The 24,438-nt window shown below is 36.6% G+C and overlaps 1 protein-coding gene across 12 annotated transcripts in view; it reads right to left on the minus strand.

Moving 5' to 3' along the window:
* Positions 1 to 10,190: 10,190 nt before the first annotated feature.
* LOC110442809 overlaps positions 10,191 to 24,438 on the minus strand; it is a 43,638-nt gene continuing 29,390 nt past the window's right edge. For 11 of the 12 annotated variants that reach the window (XM_021486612.1, XM_021486617.1, XM_021486613.1 and 8 more), the window contains 6 exons: positions 17,833 to 17,970; positions 17,386 to 17,618; positions 14,741 to 16,806; positions 14,171 to 14,451; positions 13,618 to 13,803; positions 10,191 to 13,248 (listed from right to left, as the gene is read on the minus strand). In XM_021486612.1, the coding sequence (XP_021342287.1) occupies positions 13,138 to 13,248; positions 13,618 to 13,803; positions 14,171 to 14,451; positions 14,741 to 16,806; positions 17,386 to 17,618; positions 17,833 to 17,970 (3,015 nt within the window). In that variant the 3' untranslated portion in view covers positions 10,191 to 13,137. Of the gene's footprint in view, positions 13,249 to 13,617; positions 13,804 to 14,170; positions 14,452 to 14,740; positions 16,807 to 17,385; positions 17,619 to 17,832; positions 17,971 to 22,062; positions 24,431 to 24,438 lie in introns of those variants that run through there. The other variant, XM_021486619.1, reaches the window with a different exon arrangement.

Genomic DNA, 24,438 nt, shown 5'->3' on the forward strand with positions numbered 1-24,438 from the left:
TTTTTTCGTTTGTTTCATTATCTCCGTCGTTTCCTTTTTCTTTGCTCCGTGACCTGTGGTAGTACTGCCATCTTTCCTCCGTGGCGTCGAATGAGTTTCAGATGCTGAAATGATCGAGAGAGCAGAAGCCAATGTGTTTGGACTAACGCACCTGTTTTCATTTGTAGATGATTTACTAGAATTTCCGTTTGGAATTCCAGAAGAATCACTTTTAGCCGTGTTTGCTTGCTTTCTGTTGTTATGTTTTGAGGTAGCTACGATCGCATGCGCAGCTGCAATGGTGTTTGGACTAAAGCTTCTTTGTGAGTCTTTCTCTGACGACGTCTGTAATGGTTTGCCATCCTCATTATTTGCTGTCTCGCCAATATTCACCTTTTTTGTTGCTGTGTCATTCATTTGTCTTATCGAAGCAACAATAGTTTTTGAAGCTGCAGCTAAAGCAGCAGGGCTAAGTGTATCATCCTTCGTAAAGTCAAATGTTTCATTATGTCCCTTTTCATTTTTGTTCTTTTTATTTTCCGATGTTTTGACGTCCTTGTCCTTCCTATCTGTTGAAATGTGTCTATCGTCTTCAATATCATGATTCTGTGAAGCCGCTGCTACTATAGTAGCTGCTGCCTTCAATGTTTCAGGATCAATAGTATGAGTGGGGTCGCTCTGATGCTCTTCATCTTGAGGAATTTTTAACTCGTCTTTTGCTTCGCTATTCTGTTTGGAAATTCCACGTGTCCTCCCTGATGCTTTTATAATTGCAGTTGCTGCTGCCAACGTACTGGGATCGATCGTTTGATTTTCTTTTGATGATTTTGAAGACGAGTTTGCTTTCCCAGTTTCCGCACAGCCATCATATTTACTGTCTGTGGAGTTCAGGGCACTGGTAGTATTACTAGCAGTAGCAGCTACTAAGGCAACAGCCGCTGAGAGTGCGGACGGAGTGATTGATCGAACATTGACTTTGCTTAGTTCTGCTTGATTATCAACAGCACCTTTACTTTTTGATGTATTCCTTTGATCCGTTGTGGAGAGCAGACCAGCAACCTCTGATGATGTTTTTGTCATATCTTTCAGCGTAGAACTACTTGCATCCTCACGGGATATTTTGTGTTCATTTGTGGAAGAGTTCAGTATTTTAGTGGCAGCAGTTTGCGTCTCAAAATCAAATACTTGAGATGAAAGATTAAATGCATCCTTCGTGTTATATAAACTTTCAATATCCTGGGAATAAGTGTTAGCCTGTGCTGCAGCTTTCGTAGTATGGCCCGATTTTCTAGGTGTTGCTTTATTTTGTGATTTTGCCTTCTTTTTAGTGCTATTCCGTTTTTTCGGCTTCACTGTTTCATCATGTTTCTTTGATGCAACTACTAAAGCAACTGCAGCAGCTAGTGTTTCCGGGTCAATATCTTCTCCGCTGGTTGCACCAACGAACAAAGGTGTTTTTATAGTAGTCTTCGTGTTCGCGTCTAACGTACGGTCTGCCATTCGCATATGTGATGAAGATACAATAAAAACTGCAGCGGCAATGACTTCTGAACTTAAAAAATCAGAAGAACCATGTTCGTGTAAGGATTCAGTAGCACCTGCTTCACTTCCTTCAGTTCCAGTTTCGGGATGTCTCTTTTTCGCATTCTGTTTTGCCATTGCTACTATGGCAGATGCAGCAGCTAGCGTCTCATTGTTTACTTTCTTAGACGAATTTGTGTTAGCTTTATCTAGTGTTTTTCCTGTCCCGCGATGATTCGCTTTAGCTGCCGTTACAATTGCAGTTGCAGTAGTTATTCTTTCGATATCAGTACCTTCGTTCGTATTTACAGATGATATATTAGAACTCTTCCTGATATCTGCAATGTTGAGATTTTGTCCATTTGTCATCCCTTCTTCAACAGCCAAAGCTATGATTTCCCTTGCGGCTTCAAATGTTCCTGTATCAATATTTTGAGTTTGGTCAAAAGTTTTACCGTTTGATTTATCCTCAACTGCTGCAACGATAGACAGTGCAGCATTCAAGGTGTGCCGATCTAGAGTTTGTTTTTGTTCACCATTTCCATGTATAACCCCTTTATCCTTGGTGTTTTTGCTTTCATCGGTATATGTATCCTTTGTATTTGCAACTGCATTCATTTGTGTCGACGTAATCAAAGCAACAGCAGCTGCCAAACGTTCTGGATTTATATCACTTACTGGACTATCTAACCCAGTAGACGAGTCTCTATTTGTACCACTTGTTGCCCTGGTTTGTACCTTTTTTGCCTTTTCTTCTTGTTCTGCCGCTTTAGCTATTTCTAATGCTGCAGCTAACGTATCGGGGCTGATGCTTCGTTCTGCCTTTCCTTTTGTTAACTCTCCTGTTCCTCCTTCCTCTTTACCCTCAGGTGGCTTATGGTGTTTATTTTTTCCCTTTTTATTGTGTTTCCCCTTTTCAAGTTTTGTCTTTGCCTCTTCCTCTTTCCGTATTTGTTCTTCTTTTTCTTTTCTGAGTAGTTCCTCTTCTTTTTTCTTTTTCGCTAATAACCTTCTTTGTCTTTTTTGTTCGAGAGAATTCTTCACTTTACGAGATTTTTCTTGAGGTTTGAGCATTTTGACTAAAGCATCTATATCGCTTGTGTATGTCTTAAATGATGGACTTTTGCTGATTGTGAACCGAGCTATTGTTGTTACAACGGTCATTTGCTCCTTTTCATATATTTCCAGTAAATATTCCCCATCACTTTTCAAATGAATTTCTAAATTGTCCTTCTGTATGAGTACGGTTGCACGATTTTCACCTTCGTTTTTCGTCGCATCTCTTCTACTGATGTTTGCGTACAGTACCTCTCCATCTACAGGATTCGGCACAGATATCACAATTTTGTCTTCTGATGTCTTTATTGTTTCAACAACGATGTCATCTGGCCCAAAGTCATCGGTGAATTTGACTTCTTTGATGGGTCGTCCTTTAGACTGCACTCTATATGTTTGTACTTCATGAAGGGTAAAGGGATTCTTTTTTTCAATTGCAAATATGTTAAGAGAGTACTCCCCGGATATGGGCATATCGACTACAAATATCCACCTATCTCGTTCCTGCTTAGTACTCACAGACAATCTGCTTTGACCTTCCTTTGTAGCACTAGCTAGTTCACAAAGAAGTTGCACCTTTTCGGTTGCTTTGAATACAAAACTCCCTTCTCCTTCCAATACTTCAACATATTCAGCCTTATATGTTAAAGCCTGCACTCCAAGCTTTGAGTATCCATCTTTTTTGCCAACATGGGCACTTGCGATGATTGGGAAAGGCGTGTTCTTGCTACCTTTTCCTGGCCGACTTTTATACTTGATGAGAAATGTTAGCAAATCCGTTGTCTGAATCGGCAATGTTTGTTCTGTTGAAGCAAAGATTTTCAACGCATATTCACCTACCTCTGGCAAGATGATATCTACAATATATTTATCTCCGTCGAATTTCCCTACGGCATGTTTAGTAAGTACCCCTTCATCCATAAGAACATTTCTCAAGGCGTGGTTGATATCCACGATGCCCTTTCGAGAGACACATATTTGACAAATTCCGTTTTCCGTTAGAATGGATGTTTCTTCTGGAGTGATAGGCAAGAGACCCGCTGCGTCGGAAAATGGATTTGGGCCCCAACCAAGAAGAGGGCAATCTGGGAAAGGATTGTGGTTCTTTGTTTTCTTTGAAACGTGAATAATGTATGTACAAACAAGTTTATATGTAGAGGATGACCACGTGTCAGACGCATAGATATCAAACATGAACCTGCCAGTTATAGGGAATCGTAGCTTTAATTTCAGGGTATTTTTTCTATGCTCCATTCGAACAAATCTTTCAAAAACCATATCAACTTCTTTTTCTGTTTCAACTTGTTTTCTTGTTTGTAACAAAGCGTATTTGAATTTCACGCTGTTTGCTTTTTCTTTTGGAATGTCCACAGTTATTTTAATTGCGTCGTCTTGAGTTTTGATAACACAGTTCTTCTGTATTGAATCAGATGGAATAGACAATCCAAGTTTATGATATTGCTCTCTGACATAAGCATTCCGTTCAAATGCACCTACATCCATCGGGTCATGCATTAATTGCCAATCTTTATCATCTGGAAAATGCGTATAAATCAAGTGGTCTGGATCACACAGGAAGAAGAACTCGTTCACGGAAAAGTCCAAATTCTTATCCTCTGTCTCACGAGTAACCCTGCCTTCAGAATCCACAAAAATAACGTCTGAAGACTGACGCGGTGCAGCAACTTTAGCCCAGAAGGTATCGACGAGTCGCCATTCTCCTGAAACCAAGACTGCGTTCCATTTTCCCTGCATTTTGTCCCTGTCCACAGCTTCTCCTATTTCGTAGCCTCCGCCCTTAGTCATTCCGTCTATTACAACACATGGAATGTCACCCATCCTATAACAAAATAGAGATGATGTTTTAATTATTCCCAAGTAACTTGGACAGTATCTATACAATCATACGCTGAAAACATGGAATATCATGTCGTACCTTCTGTGTACATCAATCTGGAAACATCTTTTTCACGATGCTTGAATCTTGGATTTCACAAATGTTTTCTTTTCAAACTTTTTAGATAAGTTTATTGGAAATAAAGCCTACGGCAGCAGTTACAAACAATGCATTTAAAGGGCGATTTTTTTTCTTTAAGTAATATTAGGAATCAAAGTACGTTATTAACGTCCAATTTTGACATGAAGTTAACTTCCAGGCGGAGATATTGCTATTTGTTTGGTTTACCCCAGTACATGCTGACGTACTTGCACAGACTGTAAAACATATGGGCGTGGTCGCCAAGATCATACTGGATCTTCATGAAGTATTCGAGTGGTGAGTCTTCTGGGGGGATGATTTCTGTATCAATATTGTAAACATCGAATGACGTCATCCAACGGAAAAACATTCTGGCCTTCGACAAATCATCCAGGACATCTCCATTTGGTGTTATTATAAGGTGTTCAACCACGTCCCAGAACGTTCCTAGTAATAGTTCAAGAGGAGCCTGCCAAAAAATATTAGGTTTTATTGCAGTGAAGAAGAAAAAGCAAACATCTAGTTAAAAACTTTTAAAGTTAAATACAAATGATTGCATTCACGGTTTAAATGATACCCGTGTGGAAATATGTGTGTTTATGTATCTAGAGATAGATACTGGTCCTAAATATTCTTGATATTACCCCTAAATTTTATTCGGAACAGCATCTTTTGCCATAGCGCTACATCACACACGCTGTAGCATCCAACCCAGATTATTTGTTATTTAACTTGAGTATTTGGAAATGTGAAAAAGGGATCAAAACGCACTTCTTCTTTAGAACATGTAACCAGAACTTCATGGATTTAACCCCGGCCATCTGAATGGAAGTCAAACTGATAACCACTTGGCTAAATCCCTCGGATAACACAACAATATAAAAGTAAAATAGATTGTCTACATGAAACAAGATTATTATGAAGTAGTCTTCTTCATCCATATGAAAAGTGATAACAAACAAAATTACACATACATGCAGTGCTATCTCATCCAGTATGTCAAAATGGATTCCATGTAATACATCTGCTTTGCTAGTGATTGGAGGGAGAGGTATTGGTGTTCCGTCGGCCAGGATTGTGCCTGTTCGGAGTTTCAGTTTCTTCTGGAAATCAAAAACAAAGTTGTTATTAATAGATATTGCAGCATTACCAAACGTTGTGATCCGAAAGTGCACTGGTTACCTGTACGATACAGGTCGCAGTACAAAATTCTGGTATACACATACAAGACACTGAATGGAACAGCTCCTCAGTACCTACAGGAGCTTGTTACCCTGTATCAGCCGTCAAGATCACTGCGGTCGGAGTCAGAATCTTTGTTGTGTGTCCCAAAATCTCGTACTGAGACCTACGGAAACAGATGCTTTGGGAGGGTTTCGGCTACGTTGTGGAATAGCTTACCATCTGCTATTAGGAAGTCAAATACCCTGGCCAAGTTCAAGAGGGACATAAAAACTCACCTCTTCACGTCTGCATTTTAGAATCTTTGCAAAGACGTCATGTAAATACCACCCTTTTAATTGTTCAATTATGTACACAGTGCTTGTTAAATGTATGAAAGTGATTGCAAGCCTTTGTTGTTTGTTTTCACAATTATAAATATTACTATTATCCATATGTTGTAAAGCGCCTTAGAGTAATTTTACAAATTATATAGGGCGCTATATAAATGTTGTATATTATTATTATTAAGTGAATTAATTTCTTAATGAATGCAAGCCTGCCTTGTAAACTAAGGCAGTGACATAAGAATTAGAAGGCATACAAACTGTCAAATTGAACCTATCCTGTCATTTTTATCAAAAGATTAAATGATCAGTCTATAGTGGAAACGTCGAGTCCTGATTGTTATAAAGTAAAACATTTCCACGGATTGTATGATTTTCTGACTCTTGTATCTATGTTGACACTGGTATCTCCAGGAAGTCAACATTTTAGCACGTGTCACATGGAACATTCTGCGTACAATGAACTTTCCTGATGGTCATTTTCTTCAAGAATTGGTCGAACACTGATAGTAGTATTAACTTGCAACAGGACTCGTCAAATATCGAGTTTTTTTCATCTTCTCGATCACGTGGGTTTTCTCCGGGTTCTCCGTTTTCCTACCATATTATGACCCTCTAAGAACTTTCTTACAGGCCAGCAAAAGTGACTAATATAGGTTAGAAAACTTGTTTCATAAATGTAAAATAAAATAAAATTTATATTCATTTATATTAAATTTATAAGAATTGATAGAAAATTTATTATCTTACCAATACTATAAGAACATTGTATAGTAGGACATACTGGTATTAACAAACCCCTTTTATATGCCTTATTTCAGTTATAAGAATCACGATGACGGAATCAAACGTAATCCGGTTCATATAGCTGTTTTCTATTATTGAAGAATTATACTAAGACTCGAACCTCTGAATGAAATAAAATATCTTTCATTGCAACATACAGCAAGTATTTTTTACAAATAACATTAAAGAGCCATACACAGATGATTGAACTAAACTGCAATAGCCAGAATGTGTATGAGCAGAAATTGTACAATTGATCTTACTACAAATATATGTTCTCAATATACATCGAATGGTTGTTGGTATCACATATATAAGTAACCCTTAATACCTTTCATATTTATTTCCATTTTCTGTCCATAAACAAATAGTATACTGTACCGGTTTTTGTACTGGTCTTTTGACGGTTGATGTCCCTAACGATGATTGGCTACTTCTCGATGAATTAGACCCCATGTTGTGTTTAGGTAATTAGACCAGACTGATCATGTTCAGGAGTCTCCAAAGACATGACTCCATAGAAATCCCATGGCGACAGCAACATCAGAACACATTTTTGTCACGGTATTTTTAACAACTGAAATTCCATGCTATTACACAAAGACATTTGTCTGTTGTAGTTAACTACACAATCAAAGACATATACAATCAAGGTCGCCCTACACTGGAATATAGAAAGACAACAGCTCCGTTGGCATTTCGCTTTCACAGTTGCAGTTTAAGGACGAACAAGCAACAACGGAACACATTAGAAGTATCAGTCTCTCCGAAGATGGGCCCAATAGAAACGCACTGGTCTAATTTTAAAGAATAACCGTAGAGTTTCATTTGTCAACTTTTCTGCTCGATACCGTAGTCATTAGTGCATAAAGTAGCTACAGTCACTATGTTTAACTAATAAACCTCGGAATTATTTCTTCCTACTGAAACTCCAGGCTATAAGGTCAAATCATACAATAAAATCGTATCAAGTACAATATTCCAGCAATCGTTTTAATTTAGGCTGTAAGTCGATTTAACGGTTTGAGTATGGTTAAGTTTAATTCTACCAGGCGTTATTAATTTTTATTGTAGGAACTGGGTTAATCGTATGGGGATTAGTAGAAAGCCCTATTGATATACAGATTAGCGTTGTACTTACTAATGCGATAAGATGTAAGATTTAGTCTACAAGTTTACGTGAATTAATGGCATATAATATAATAATTATGTCAATGGCTCAATGATCAACAGCTAAACAAAATGTACTCAATTCGATTGTTTCATTGGAGATCGCAACAAAACGTAATCGATATCAGTTACGATTGAATACGTAATGCATATATTATTCTTTTTCATTGGTTATCCCATCAAAGAACACAACAAAATTTACTCCGTATTAATAATCTTATCAAATATCACAACAGAATATCCTCTTTATTGGTAATCTCATCGAATTTCTCAACACAAAGTACTCAGTATTGATAACGTCATCGTATTTTGCTTTAACCACATCCCAAACGGGGATATAAAACATCATATCTCCCAGCAACATGTGCTTGTAGTAGACAACACATCATTTTCCCGACAGCGTGTGTCTGTTCAGAGTCTCACACTTGGTATGTGACGAACTAATACCCTCCTTAGATAAATGTAGCGTTATCATTTCAAACGGAAATATAATAATAAATGATACATATTTTATGTAAGTTATTTATTTCACACACGAAAAATAGGGTTCAATTCAAGAAACAAACCATCATAATTAATTCCCTACTACCAGGACAATTTACATAATAGCATGATCACTATTTGAAATAACAGTTACTGTGTTACCTTAATAGAAGTATGATTTTATCAATAAACGTACACTACCTTATGGTGGCTTTAATATTGTGTGGTACACAGTCTAGCAATCGATTCTATAGTATGTCATCCTCGATACTTCAGGGGTTACACTCACTTTCGCTCTGTGCAACCTGGAATATGTCATAGCAAAATTGAAGGCACCGGCTAGCTAGTCTCAGGTGAAAAAAACCTGACTAATCGCTAGGCTGATGCCTTTCCTTTGAATATTACAGTTGAGCGACTTCAAAGCCAGACATCTTTACTGTTATGCGACCGCGAGCAAGCAAGCCTTTTTGCATCATCGTCAAGACTGTGCACACGGAGACTTTAATTTTGCCCTGACATATTCCAAGGGTGCATAAAACATAAGTGAGCGTAACACATGGAGTATCGAGGATGATAGTATGGTTCACTGACTAGCAGTTGATGATATAAATGTAGGATGGTACACCAATTAGCAGTTGCTTTTATATAGAATAGAACGCTCTCTTGTTGTTGCTTTCATATAGTGTAATACGCTTTCTAGAGGTTGCTTTAAGTAGTATAGTACGCTGTCTAGCCATGTGGTGGTAATGGTTGTTCGTTTATATGTTACACTGCTTTGTGGTGGCTTAAACAGTACGGTACACTGTGTATTAGTGGATTCTATTGTATGGAACACTGTCTAGTTGATTGCCGATACACCTCTAATCTGCCTTGTCGTTACGTGCTTCTTGTTCATGTATTTGTCGGGAATGATATGACATCCCATCTATCCATAGCTTCAATAAAAGAAGCAAAGACAGCTTCCAAAGATCCAATGTTCAATATGTCCGCATTGTATGTATTAGTTTATATTCCCGTTTTATTTATTTTTATTTCACAATATATTTAACCTTAAAGGGTTTTTAACTAGTTGGAACAAAACATTTATATCAATACACATTATTGCATTACTTTATATTTGTTCTCGGATATTTAACCAACTAATCTATACCCTGTTGTTACTGTACTCAAAATTTAGACCAATCGTAATAGAGCTGATCTTGGCTTATTAACCACTTCCTTGGTAACTAATTGATTACGTCATTATCTTCTGTTCCTCATCACATGACCTCAATGGTCGCTCAAACTTTATCATGTGACAGTCATGGGAATATTGTGCCCTGACGACGGCCTGACAGGCCAAAACATGTCGGAATCCAGGCAAACGAAGAGTATACGTTATGGAAGCCAGGGTCCATGAGTTGCTTATCTTCCTTCTTCTTTCCTTTCCAATTTTGTGAGAAATTAATATTTGAAAACCTTTCTGAACATGTACTGTTGACTTTGACTTGTACAAACGAACCATGAAAAAATAATAATTGATATTTTAAACTTTCATTATACTACCCATTGATGATATATATGTGTTAACAAAGAATTTCAAAAACTTAATTCTTTTTATTTTGCAGACAATCGGTGAATATTTATATTACAATTAGATATGTCTGCCCATCTTACCATTTCCTTCAACTTTATCTTAGATGAAATAGAACAATACAAACCCAGATGTATTTTTTTCAGTGTTTTATTTTGACAACATGATAACAGATCGTTAGACTTAGATGAAAATTTGATACAGAAGAAATATCTAAAAAATATATAAGCAGTATGTTTGTCTTTCATCAACATGGCAACGATTTACAATATCAAAATATCAATCAAATTCAAATAGGACGGATTATATGCTTAGAAACAATAGATTCAGCAAAACATTTTCCTCTATCAAAGTGGACGGATAATATGCTTAAATCATCAAAATAAAAAATAATCAGCAAATTTTACATTATATGTTTTCATTAAAAGTTGAACCAAAAAATGCACTACAATAAAAAATTATACAGATAATAGTACGCACATACATGTATAGCAAGCCATATCAATGTTTAATACCAAGTTTATGTGATATCTCTCAATGAATACAGATATATCTTTAGGTATTGAATATTAATTAGCTTGCCATACACACAAGATTTTTATGTCATCTTAAATGCAACAACTTTTGTTTATTTTTAATGTTCAGATTTATCCTAGAACATCTATAGAAATTCCTCAGATCATTTACAAGAAGTTATAAGCAAATAATAATTCAAGAAGAAATAGAAAGTAAGCGACTAAAGTAATATATACTAATATAATTACAACTGATATTGAAAAAGAGGATATAAACTAAGTTATTACTACAGATGATAATATCATAATTTGCGTTTAGTAATAGACATCTAGTGTTGCAATCACCAACATCTTACTGAAGCTGATTTAGCCCTTGTTCTTGACATTGACCTTGTTGATCGAACAGACCTAAGAGATCGTGTCGATCTGAAACTTCCAGTTCTTGAGTCTGGCAACATTGACAAACTACCATACTGGGACATTGTTGTAGATGGACGAACAAACCGGAAATGCATGTGTGCAAGTGCATGGTGCCTGTCCAAGCCCAGATCTTTAGGTGGACCGAAGTCCTTGAGGAAATCCATCATAACATCAGACAGAAACATTGGTCTCCCAGCATCGGCAATGTTGAAATCCCTCCAGGTAAAATTACCGGGACCAGATGGACTGAAATATCGTGCCAAGCAAGGGAAGCATGAGTTCATAGTGATTATTGCTGTTATTAAAGTTTATTTTAACATTCATAAACAGGTAAAAAAAAATAAGATATATTACTAAAGTATGGCATGTTAGACAGGCAAGATCTTATATTGTATACATCATTAACAGATGTAAATTCTCTTCTGTTCTCTTCTCCCCTGTTTTATCATTATTCATTTGTACTATTAACATGGATATTACTTTATATATAAACGGAAATCAATCACTTTTAAAGCAAAGGTATCATCGTCTCAATTGCGTTTTGGAACTTGCATCACAAAATCAAAGAGACATACACGATGTACATCAGTTAACTACATCAATTACAACAGTTTTTAAAGGTAGAATGCTCCAGCAATTAAGCAATTATTTTTCAATACGCTGTAATATTAGCGTACAGACGGTCCAAATTGTATATGTGCCATCTTTGTCTAGTAAATCAGGAATATATATTCTGTGAAATTATGAAAAGTGAAAATCAAACGCTAATAGAAGTGTAGTTATATTGGTATACAACGCTAGAATGCGACATTGGTACGTCATAATCAATCTTCTCAAATTCAGATTTAAGTTTTGTCTTCCTTGCCTGCATTCTACCTTTATCATTGCCACTTACTTAAGTCTTGTCCAACAAGACGAACAAAAAAGTACATTTCGTACGTACGTAGGTATATCCTGATAAACCAGTACATCTGTGTAACACTTCCAACCAACATACGATTGGTAACATTCTAAAGAATACAGTAATAATTTGTTTTGACTTCATAAATCACATACAATCGTTTATATACAATATTGATAACATTATGTTTGTGTATCTTAAATGTTTCTCTTGGTAAGAGAAAAAACTGAAAATCGTCGCCCGATACCAAAGTAAAAGTATGAATCTGAATGAAATTACTACAGTATGAAAAATATATGAAGTTTTTGATCGTGTACATAACATACTATTACTCACTATAACATGTGGACTAAACCCATTAAAGTAAGGCCTTATATCCATCTATTCGGAAGCTGACAGAAACAAGAGTGTACCTTACTAAACACTACAGATATAATTTATGACGTATCAATGTTTCCTTTTATGACCATTCAGAGTTAAGATTAAATGAAGATTAACATTAAAAAGTTAATTCATTTAAGGCTGGATATGCATCTTTTTTTATATCTATGATATGCAACATAGTTCCAGTAAACGTTCGCGGTAAAAATCTTGGAGCATATGATCATAAGCAGTAAATATTTGCATATCAATTCTTATATGTAACAAGGACATTATTATGGCGTTGATTTTTCTGGTATTTGCAGTTTATTATTTAAAAAAAAAAAAAAAAAAAAAAAAAATGCCAGTTTCGTCAGACTGCAACCGTAAATCGGAATTTCTGTCATAATTTGAATTTGACGTAATGTCATGATCGATCGTCAAATACTCAAACAATTTGACGGAAAAAAAAACATCAACAACAATTAAAAGAATCATTTTGATGTGTAGGTTTATCTTAGGGCGTTACAAAAGGAATGTAAATATTTAGTATTCTATTCCTCAGCGGTATTAACTCTAAATGGTCACCGAAAGGTTGATAGATATAGCAATATATAAAATAGTGAAGTTTATTTAGTAAATGTGTGTGCATACCCCAAGCTTATTAACCTTCTGCATTATAAAAGAACAAGATATTTGAAAAAAATGGACAAAGTTAAGCAAGCTACCATTGAAATAATAAATATTGAGTGGCATGAAACCGTCTTTTGAATTATCAAAGAACTAGCTGGGGTACACATGACGTCATGATGCACTTATATAATACGTGTCTAGTGAGTCCGGATGTTAGATCTTTCGTCGTGACCTTGTGGTGACCTTTGCTGGTATTATCGCTTCTTGTTTGGTACTGACTTTGTTTTCTTTGACCCGCCCCCTGCCATTCCATCCTTGACCTGTGCTCCTCCTGTGTTTTCAACCTCCTCAATCATTCCCTTAGACTGGAACCAGAATATTCAGTAGATTAGAATCTATTTGCAAGCCTCGATATCAGCCTATTAAATTGTCTTTCGTTATATATTAGTCCTTTTGATGGGGGAAATACATTGGCATATACGTTACATTTAAGAAGCAAATATTTGATTTGAATTTTTCGTGTATCCTAATATTATTTCTGTCAAAAAGAAATGGTTTTGTATAGTTACAAACCCAACTGAAATATATGCGGTTTATTTTTGCATTAAAATTTACATGAAAAACAAAGAAAAACACATTAAAAAGTATGGGACATAACAGTGTTCTTTAAAAGTGTCGGAGGATTTCAACTGAATGATCTCTAACTCAACACCGAATCTGACTTGTTGACCTACCCAGACATAGAATGTAGCCGCCCCGGCACTAACGTCACGAATCGTCTCCAAAGAGTATGGTTCTATGGCCTTTCGCGCCGCTAGAGCCACGTCAAGGAAACAGTCCTTCGGATCAAACTGCGAAATTTTTCTCATAACAGATTCCTTTCCAGATTTACCAAGGATAGCCTGGCAGGTCCTCCAAACCTGTCACAGTGAAACAGTACCTAATTACACAGTTGCGTACCAAGCACAAAAAAAATCTTTCTCTGCAGTTAATTGAGATAATTTTTATGTGTATATAATTTGGTATTAGGTGCTAAATGACAGTATCAAACACATCAAAGTATATCATAAATTATTAATTGGAGGAATATCGTAACTTGAAATTTCATAAGGTGTAGGCGAAGTACTTAATGGCTCTCTTCGAAGATGTATAAAGTAAAAAAAAAACCTTTATTATACATATATATGTATATAAACAATTATTTTTTATAATAAGGGATAATCTTGCCTCACAAAATTCGGATCTTGCCAAATTGTACCGATTTTTGTTAGTTTGTGGGACACTGACCTTAACGTCTTTTTTGGGATTCCCAAGCAGCAAGAATGTGGCCATCAGGGACTGGTGAACGCCGTCTGGAGGATTGCTGTACGTTCGGATCTCCGAAACCGTCTTCTGGTCCATACTGAGCACTGAGTGGCGCAGCTTTTCGATCCTCATCAACTGATCCTTAAGGCGGGACGCCATGGCGATCTGGAGGTCCAGCAAGTTGTCGTAGTTGGCGGCTTTAGCACGCTCTATAGCACTAGTTAGTGCTTTCAAATCTCTCTTGGACGAGGCACTGTTCAAATCTGCAATACATAGTCATATATAAATAACAGTAAAATGATAAATAAGGCAAAATAAAGCACTGACATAAATGATTAAACTACAAGATATTTCACAGCAGCAATATGAACCAGTAATTTGGTATCATGAATATAAAACGTAACAACTAGCTATTCGTATCCACGTCTACCATTTCACGATTGGTAAGGCTGGCATAAATTCGGGATAACAAAGAGGAAAGAACAACAACAATGCATATGTTATATCAAATAATGCAAAGGAACGATTGGCTAGAAAAAGATGCATGCATACCTTGTTTGGCTTGTAATAGCTCCAGTAGTCTTTTGGCCTTTTTGATAAGTGGGTCCTTGTCCATATCCGGTGGATCTGTTGATTCATATGCAAACAGACCACGTGTCAACAATTCAATGTCTTTTAAGTCCATAGCTCTTTGGATCATCTTCTTGGCCGTTCGCCTATTTTTCTCCTCGTCTGTCTCTCCATACGAGGCTGTGTCTTCCTCTGGTTCCATGCCAAGATTGGACATCAGAAGTTTAGCATTGTCTTCGAATAACTCTGATGCCGGTTTCCTATCTACCTGATACTTCGCGATATGTTTTATAATTCTACTGCCTGAATCCCTCTGGTATAAATCCAACATATAATCGCCATACTCTTCCATTTTTGCGCTAAAGAACTTCATCAGATCTTGCTTAACAACCTTAACTTCGTCGTCATTAGGAGGGTCATTCGCATGTCGTCGTTGGTACGATGCCAGAACTTCGTCATATCCGTGTGGAATAGGAATCAGGATCTCGCTGTCTGATGTCTGTACCGTCTCCATAATGATTTTGCTTTCGTCTGTGTCACTTGACACACTCTTAGAGTCGTCTCCTTTCTCATTGCCCACTGAATGTCCGTCAGAGGCTACCAGATAGCTGTGTGTATTGTATACCCTCGGTCCTCCATTCTTCTGTCGGGTGAACACATTTATAGAATATTCGCCAGCAACTGGTAAATCACAATCAAATGTCCATTTTCCATTCACCTCCCTTACAATCATGCTCATTTGTTTCGTTGCCTCAGCGTCAATGGTATGGAGCTCACATAGTAGATCCAAATTGTTCTTGGCAATAAAATTCATTTTTAATTTTCCATCTTTCGTTTCAAGCTTTGAGTTCGTATGACTCATCATTTTAACTCCTAAAACATCTGCAAATGGTTTCTTGCCTAACCTACCGTCAATGATATTCGGAAACGGTTTGTTGTGAATTTCATTGTTAAGGCTCTGTATGAGGTAGTTGAGGACATTTTCCGCGTCTCCTCCCTCGCCCTCGTCATTACAGTAAAGCTTTATACCATACTCGCCTGTCTGTGGAAGGCGAATGCTGACTATAAACTCGCCGTTCTCTTCCCGCACCAGGGCATACTTGCTCAACGTTGCCTCGTCAACCATGGTGTTCTTGAGCAGCTGATGTAGTTGTACATCTTTGTGCGATCCCAATTTTATATCCACTACGCCGTCTTCTGTTGTGATGACGGCACTGCCGTGCGACTTTGCTGTCAGTCCTGCCTTCTTTGCGTCAGCTCCTGGACCCCAACCTATAGCAGGGCAATCAGGAAGAGGTTGGCAGTTCTTTTGTGGCGTTGAACAACTGATCACATACGTACATGTAAGGTCAAAAATGTCCGAATCGCGAACATCCAATCCAAATATGTCCATCTTAAACTTCCCTTTCATAGGGAAACGCAGTGCAAATCGAAGAGTTTCGGCTGTGTGTTCAAACATAACAAATCTGTCTAACACCATATCTGATGTTTGATCACCACCACTTGACTTTGCCTGGTACAACATATACTTGTACCGGAAGTGCTCGCTGTCACGGAAGGGTATGTTGAATGCTAACTGAACAACCCCGTCATCTGCGTTAAGCAAGCACTTTTGCTCGCTGTTTTCGTTAAAAGACATTCCAAGGTAGTAGAACCGTTCTCTAACGTACACATGAGTTTCAAATTCTTTTGTTGTTATTTGTGTTTCTAACAGTTGCCACTGCCCTTCGTCCGGGAAATGTGTCCATATGAACTGCTTTGGGTCTGGTAAAAAGTAGAACTCATTGATCCGATGCTGAGTTTCTCCGTCAGATGTATCATCCTCGTCCTGGGTAATGTTCCCATCAGAGTCGATTAGCGTCCATTCCCCGGACTTCTTCCCTACCACACAAGCAGATGCCCAGAATGCATCGAGGAACCGCCATTCTCCCTTAACATATACGGCATTCCACTGAGCCCCCATACTTTTGCGATCCACCTTACCGCCAACCTCAAAGGCGGCACTCTTGTTCATGCCACTTATTATCACACAGGGAATACCTGCCATTCTGCCAACGAAACAATTGGTTATGAATAATTTATGATGTTTTTTAAAAATGAATTTTCATTTACTACCATCACAATTCGATTACACAATTTAATTATTCAAAGGATTTTATCTTATTTTTATTAGTTATCTGTCGTTGACTGAACACGTTTATATCTAAACTTGCTTAAAGGGATTATAAACTAAATGTACCATACTTCTATCAAACTTACTGACAGAGCCATTGTATCATACTAACTTGCAGAATACTCGTACAAATTGACAGAATCTCCGTACGATATTGACGAAATACTCGTCCCATACTGGCAGATTACTCGTATCATACGAGCTAAAACCTCGCACGATACTCATATCATACTGGCAAAGTATTCGTATCAGACTGGGAAAGTACTTGTACCATATTGGCTGAGTACTTGTATCATTATGGCAAAGAAGAGGTACGATATTGGCAAAGAACTTGTAGCATACTGGCAAAGAACCCGTACCATACTGGCTGAGTACTCGTTTCATACTGGCAGAGTACTTGAACTGTATGGGACATTTATCATCCTTCCTGACAAAGTACTCTGAGCATACTTACTGACAGAGGCCCGAAATAAGATGAGCATGATTTCCGAGGTTGTTTTTGATCTTGAGGAAATATTCGAGAGGGGACTGTGGAGGAGGCTCCTCTTCTACCACGAGGGCGAACACATCGATTGATGTCACCCATCGGAAGATAGCTCGAGCCTTGGCCACATCGTCCCAATTCTCATTAGCGGTTAGGTACTTAATGAGATCCTTGAATGAGCCCATTAACACACTTGTGGGTGCCTGCAAACAAAAATGTCATTCCAAGTTAATCAGTTTAGATCCGAAAACTTCAAAGAAATTTCGCAAACTTTTTTATCTTCAAGACCAGTGTAACTCTCTTGCGAAGGGGAGGTGTTTTGAACATTAGTCTTGTGAAAGTTCAACGTTTAACAATTGTCATTTGTTAAATGTTGCAATGTTCATGTTTACGTTATAAAAATGTATCTGAACTCACATTAAGTACGTATGTCTCGACATGTCTGTAGTCATCGACCAAGAACACCTCATCCTTTGCCATCTTGGATGGTACGGGAGGAGGTAACTTGGTTTTCTTGGCGTGGTCATCGCCATTTCCGGCAGCTGTCCTTGTTCCCTGTAATCGAACACACGGCTACATAATCAGACGAAATAGTCTAATCAAATCGTTAATACAAAAACAATTATCAAAATAACAATATTAATCCATCAGTATTATTATACAGCAACATATTCAATATTGAATTGGGCTTTTAATTTTGGTTACAATTTAAGCCATGGAATTTGTTCAAATGTAAAATTAAAAATATTATCAAGACATGTAACTATATATTTGCATCAACCTTCAGTATTTCCAAAAGTTCTTCTGTATTGAAGTAGATTACTTGACTTAAATATATGAAGCATCATTCAAGACATATCAATATGCATGTTTGTAGTAATATTACAATACGCATGCATCAGTAATATCTAACATGAAACGGAAACGTGCAACTACATTATTAGTAGGTAAATCTAAAAATACAACGTGGTGTGACCCCACCTAATGATTATGTTAATGTTACCATCTGTGAACCTGACTAAAACCCTAACTAACGTGAATATATAGATCGGATATATCTATATAAAAAATCCAGCTGTAAATTATAAGAATGAGTGATACAATTCATCAATTCATTACTACTGCAAAAGGTAAACTTATGAGTATGAATCTTAAACATTAATTATGTATGAATTAATAGTCTGGCTACTCCACATGTTAGTTGGTTTTAATTCGTTTGATTCGTCACGATTATACGTGCATGAAGTTTCTATCAACAAATATAATAAGATTGTGTTGAGCATTTTTTTAACTTCTTTTGACCTGTATGCAGTAACCTAAATAGGGTTAAATGTTTTAAGGAAGAAACAATAGAGAGCATTTACTATGATCATAACAACAAGTAAATAAATAATAATAATAATTCGAGGTTCGAGGTCGTCTCAAAGCGGTTTACAAATTATTATCGGTGGTTATAGGGCCTATGCAACCAGCCAATATCTTTCTCAACTCCCTGGGGTTCATACAACCGGTGCTGCCATTTCAGCGCTCACAGCAAGCATTCAATAAGTCCAGCACTGCCCAACCACGTACTTATTTACAATAGACTGGAATAAGCGGAGTAAAGTATCTTGTTCAAAGATACAACACAGTGCCGTGACGTGACTCGAACCCGCAACCCTTCGGTCACGAGCCCGGCGTCCTACCACTAGACTACCGTGCCTCCAATAAAGACAAAAGAAAAGAAATAACAGGAATATAAAGTAAAACGAATCCTAGATACTATAATGAGTCATTTATATTTTTACAAACAAACATTTCTATCAATTTGTATTATTTTTTTCGATAATAAAACAGTATATGTGCAATTCCCTTTTATCTGAACAAAAAATTAACAATTCAATTATGGAACATTACCGTATTCAGAAGAAAAAAAATGAACCTACAAAAGCATTGGGGAAAAATGGCCAACGCTTTAAGTTATTTCATAAACCTAACATTTGTTAATTATTATATTTATAATAATTACTTTTTATTTATTGTTTATTGTGACATTTATTTTGAACAGTGTTTCCCTACTATCAAGTGATACTTAAATATAGCAGAGTCATTTCCGTGCATTTCAAGTGGGAATTTTATAAATGCCCGAGTTTTACCTTGTTCTATGTACATTAATGGGCTGGCAAATGAAATCTAAAACAAACAATTCATTTAAAGTTTAATACTGCATTCCTGGTCAGATAAACTGGCGGTATTATACATTGATCTACTTGTATTCTGAGTGATATGGTTTTGGCTTAGTCATTCTTGTCTAGCCAATTAGGTGTGTGCTGATAACGGTTCTCAATAACATTTAAGTGCTGATATGACTCTCAACCGCACCAGTACAATTACAACGCTGTGGGTGCTGCATGATGAAGGATGAGACCCTTGTATATTAACAATCCTTAAATCGTATATCCTTAAATCAACTTTATCTGGAGATTAAAGGGTAGTGTTCTCAATAATGACTCATATACTGCAAACTTCACTCCCATCAAACCCTTATATATATCATCGGCAGCCGCCAGGTAAATGGTGCCAGCATACGGCTATATACAATCAGGAAAACTTGATCAAACATGAGACTCATTTCACTTATGATATATGTGATGTCTTTATATTATTAAGTTTGTACACTTAATAAAGAAAAAGTAAGTATTTCGTGCTTATAAGTCTTGACAAATTGTTTTTAAGGATCCTTATCCCACTGAAGGCCAAACACTTAAGATTCCACAGTGGCTTTTTGTATACAGTAACCTCCCTGAATCTCTTTTTCGAAATAACTTTTCTGTAGCACAATAAGGCTGATGTACTTCCGTTGACCAGGCTACTCAGTTGGTTAAAGTGAAAGTATAGCAATCTGAGGTCTAGGGTTCTTGTCCTAGTCAGGCCATGATGACTTTTTACACTCAGAACACTGATTACATTTTGTTTATTATTATTTCATAAAAGCCCCTTCATGTATGTTTAATTTTTCAGAACTGGGGGCAGGACATTTTTGTTTTCTTCTATAAACTGCATAAACCGTCTTCTAAAGTTGGAAAGAAAAACAGTATCATTAACATTAACCCAAGATAGATTTATAGAATTTATAGTTATGTCGGGGATCTTTAAATCTATGCTTATTGTCATTTGAAGTAAAAGCGAATTGCCTTTTGACGTCAGTACTATTCTTCCTTTGAAGTTAGTTACTAATGGTCCTTTGTGTATGTCATCATGTAGGGGGCTCGAGAGTTAAACAATTGGTACATTCTGGAGCAGAGCATTTGTTTTAAATGAACAGCTATCGATTTATATTGGTGTTATCTCCACCACTGGCGAGCAAACATGTGTTAATGCCCAATCAATATAGGTAAGGTTAATTCAAACCAAGTCTAATGGATACGACAGACGCTATTATAACTTCGTTAAAACATACGTTCAGATTCCATTATCTAACCTCTTTTACCAAAACAATATGTCGGCCTTTTAAAACAATGATTTTATAGCACGGCGACAATTTTCTTGGTTCATGTTGACATTGAGTTTAAACATTTATATCAAGTCAACACACATCACAGCAACAAACACCAATTAGAGGTCAAAATATCATGTCAAAAGGGGGCATTGTAAGAAATATCGTGGGCAATAAAAGTAATTATGAAGATTAAGCATTTTCTGCACTATATATGACACTTGTCATAACTTTTACCATTACACTAAGAAATGTATGTAGCTCAACAACGATCTGATACACACTGAATGTCTATACAGCAAATAATGGGATATAATATTTAGGAATGAGGCCATATTGACGACACGTACCTAAGAGACTATGACCTTGTCTATTTAATTGATAAGTAATTTATGCTGTGAAATAATATAGATGATTTATATGGACGACAAGGTTTCATAATGACGATGCTGATGTACTGGTGATTTTTCTTTAAAGCGCTCTTAAGTTTTAAATAGTATTCGCAAAAGGATCGATAGTTGAATATTGTGAAACGTGGACGACTCATTTTGAGATTTACATTTTAGCCCAATACATTGATATTGACCAATGTACTTTCACCTTTAGTCAATACATATACGTTTTTTAGACAAAACAAGTCTGTTGTCTATCGGACAATATACAGATACATATTACGCAATACAAATTTCAAAACCAGATATCGGCGGCATATTCAGTTTGCCCGGCTTAATAAATGTCAACAATATAATATCTGGGGAATGTCTGTTCATTTTACTAAAACTCGATTATAACAATATATTTGGGGGAGGGGGGTTAGTATATTCAGAAATTTTTTTACAGATATAATATCCGGGGCGAGATCAGTATACCGAGTTTACAAAATCTTGACAATACATTATGCTCAGGAAAATTCAGACGGCTTAGTTTGCCAAATATCTGCGATAGAATATTCAGGAGAAATTCAGCAAGCTCCGCTCACTTGATTTGTACAAAAAGAAATGTCCCATCTGTCGATGACATGTCTTAAGAGACATTACTTATTAAAATATATGACAGTATAACAGTATCTTTATCGAAAAATTCAAAATCTACGATTTGTTAAACATAAACATCAAGATAAGTATGATGGAAGGTTTGGATTGTTCCCTTACTTTACCACAATAATGCGTTACCTGTGTGTCCCCTGAACGAGGATCCTCAGCTGGGCTAGTATCCGCTTCTCTATCACTCATATCGTGTCGGTATACCTATCTGCTCTAGACTGAACGCTGTTTATCTCTCTGTATCTATCCTATGATGTGCTTTAAACCCGATAATACGGTCGGCAGGTAATGATTTTTTACAAAAGCTGTACCACATGATAAGGGTGGGTCGATAGTGAGAACAGGTATTCTCCATTAAAGCTCAGATTTATATTGACCAATGTATCTACCCGAGTGATTCTAAACAAAATTTTAATGGACTTTCTCATAAACCAAACACAAAACCATGTCTACCTTATGGCATGTAGTCAATAACTGTTCTTCTAATATTTCAATAATATGGAATATACATAACTTGCAAATTTAATATATAATGATGTTTTGCTTTTTGTTTGTTAGTATTTTACCTGACAAAGTGTGTATATGTAACAATCAGTACTCGTAAAATAGTAATATACCACAGATAGAAGAATAAACAAATGACTTAAATCATAAAAAAAATATTTTAATGGCCATTCAATGTTCTAAACACTTCAAACATTGTCGCCCATTTAACGTTTTACTTTAGAAGGTGTATGATAAATCACTGAACAACAGGAGTGCGTTACTGGCAGCGAACCAAAATCATTTTAGTTATAGAGGAGGAGCGAGCTGATCAGGAAACAATGAAGAATTTCAGAATATTAATCACTGTATTATATAGGCTACAATTGTAACATTTCACTCTGTTGGCAGATTCTTTGGTTTTCGAGGTTTGTCGTAACCTTGATTACCCCAGTTTCCGTTCATAATTCACACACTTTACTACTTCACCAATGGTTTAATTTGAAATTAACCAATTTTTTTCTTTATCTTTAAGTTTATAAATTAAGGGGATTTGTGAACCTGCCCCTCTTTTTGTACAGTATTTTAGACAACATTTTGGTCACTAGCATCCTAGCATCACCGATGAGTCCTAGAAGGACGAAACAGCTGCATGATGCAGTATAATTCATTTCCGGCTTACTGTATCGTTTACCAAAGTTTAAAGGTGCAGTCGGCAGTGTGTATTACGTTCATCTTTCATCATTTAAATTGTAAAGGTATTCGAAAAACTGCAAATAACGAGTAAGGCGGCGTTTAAAGGCGAATAGCTGGCCACACTCTACTAAATCTTATCAAATCACGTATCAATTTAATGTCAATTACTCGTTACATTATACTACTTCAACTAATAGTCGCATACGTGTTCCCAAAACGCTTGGATTAAGTGTTGGCCAATATGCATAAACAGGTATAGATTTATATCAAAGTCAGTCATGTAGTAAAATAACAAAGACAACTTACCGTGTCTGTCATTTGAGACGAAATTCGGTAAACAGTTCCTAAAGTAATGTCCCAAAAAAACTAATAACAGATTTCAACGGCGTAAAAAAAACGTAACCTTTGGCAAGAATACCAACGCGAGAATGCCTAGGGGCCTTAAGAAACAGGTAAGAACATTGCTCCAGTAGATCCATACAAATTAGCATATTGCTCAGATTATAAGCGGCGGCCGGGCCTATAATACAAATCAGACAATGGTTTAGACTGAAGTTCTGATGGAGATTTGATAAGCATCTAGACGGAACAATGGACTCTTAGTGGCGGCCGCCCGACTAGTGTCCTATAATCCATATTGCAGACAGAGCTCTGACATTAATATCATGGAGTATATCATTTGTGAGGAGAGGTGCTAGCTCTTCAAGCATTATACGAGACAGACGGGTTGCTTTTTCAAACTGCTATCGATAGGACAACAAGTTGTAGAGATGTAAATCAAATAAAACATCAAAAGAAGGAATTTCCTAGGATTTGTTGTCATCACACATTGATAAGTATACAATGTACAAGGAAGCATATGGTGATGTCTCCTGTCTCCTCATGTCACTGACCAGTTACTAAACGGCAAACAGAGAGATGTTCTTTAAGAACTTTTGGACTATATATTAAGTAATTTTCAATATTGGTTCAACACTAGTGTACTTTATACTTTTTAAGATGATTTCTCGAAAATGTGTCCCGAAGAAACCAATGACGCATCATGTGTGCTAACTACCTTGTCAGCATAATCAATACAGCTGCTCTGAGCTGGCAAAATTGACAGCAGAAATTTTGAAAAGGACCAATGGCATGTACAAGTTCAATAATGTCACACAGCAAAAATATATCATTGCATTCGTAAAACAATTAATACGGCTGGGCTTGTGCGAACGTCTCTTGGAGATTAAACCAAGCATAACAAGCTCAACATGAGCATTGACCAAGAAAGGACAAAATTTGAAAGACTGTAAAATTAATTATTATTTGACAATCCCAATTAAAATT

This window comes from Mizuhopecten yessoensis, unplaced genomic scaffold (assembly GCF_002113885.1).
Source record: "Mizuhopecten yessoensis strain PY_sf001 unplaced genomic scaffold, ASM211388v2 scaffold716301, whole genome shotgun sequence".
NCBI lineage: Eukaryota > Metazoa > Mollusca > Bivalvia > Pectinida > Pectinidae > Mizuhopecten > Mizuhopecten yessoensis.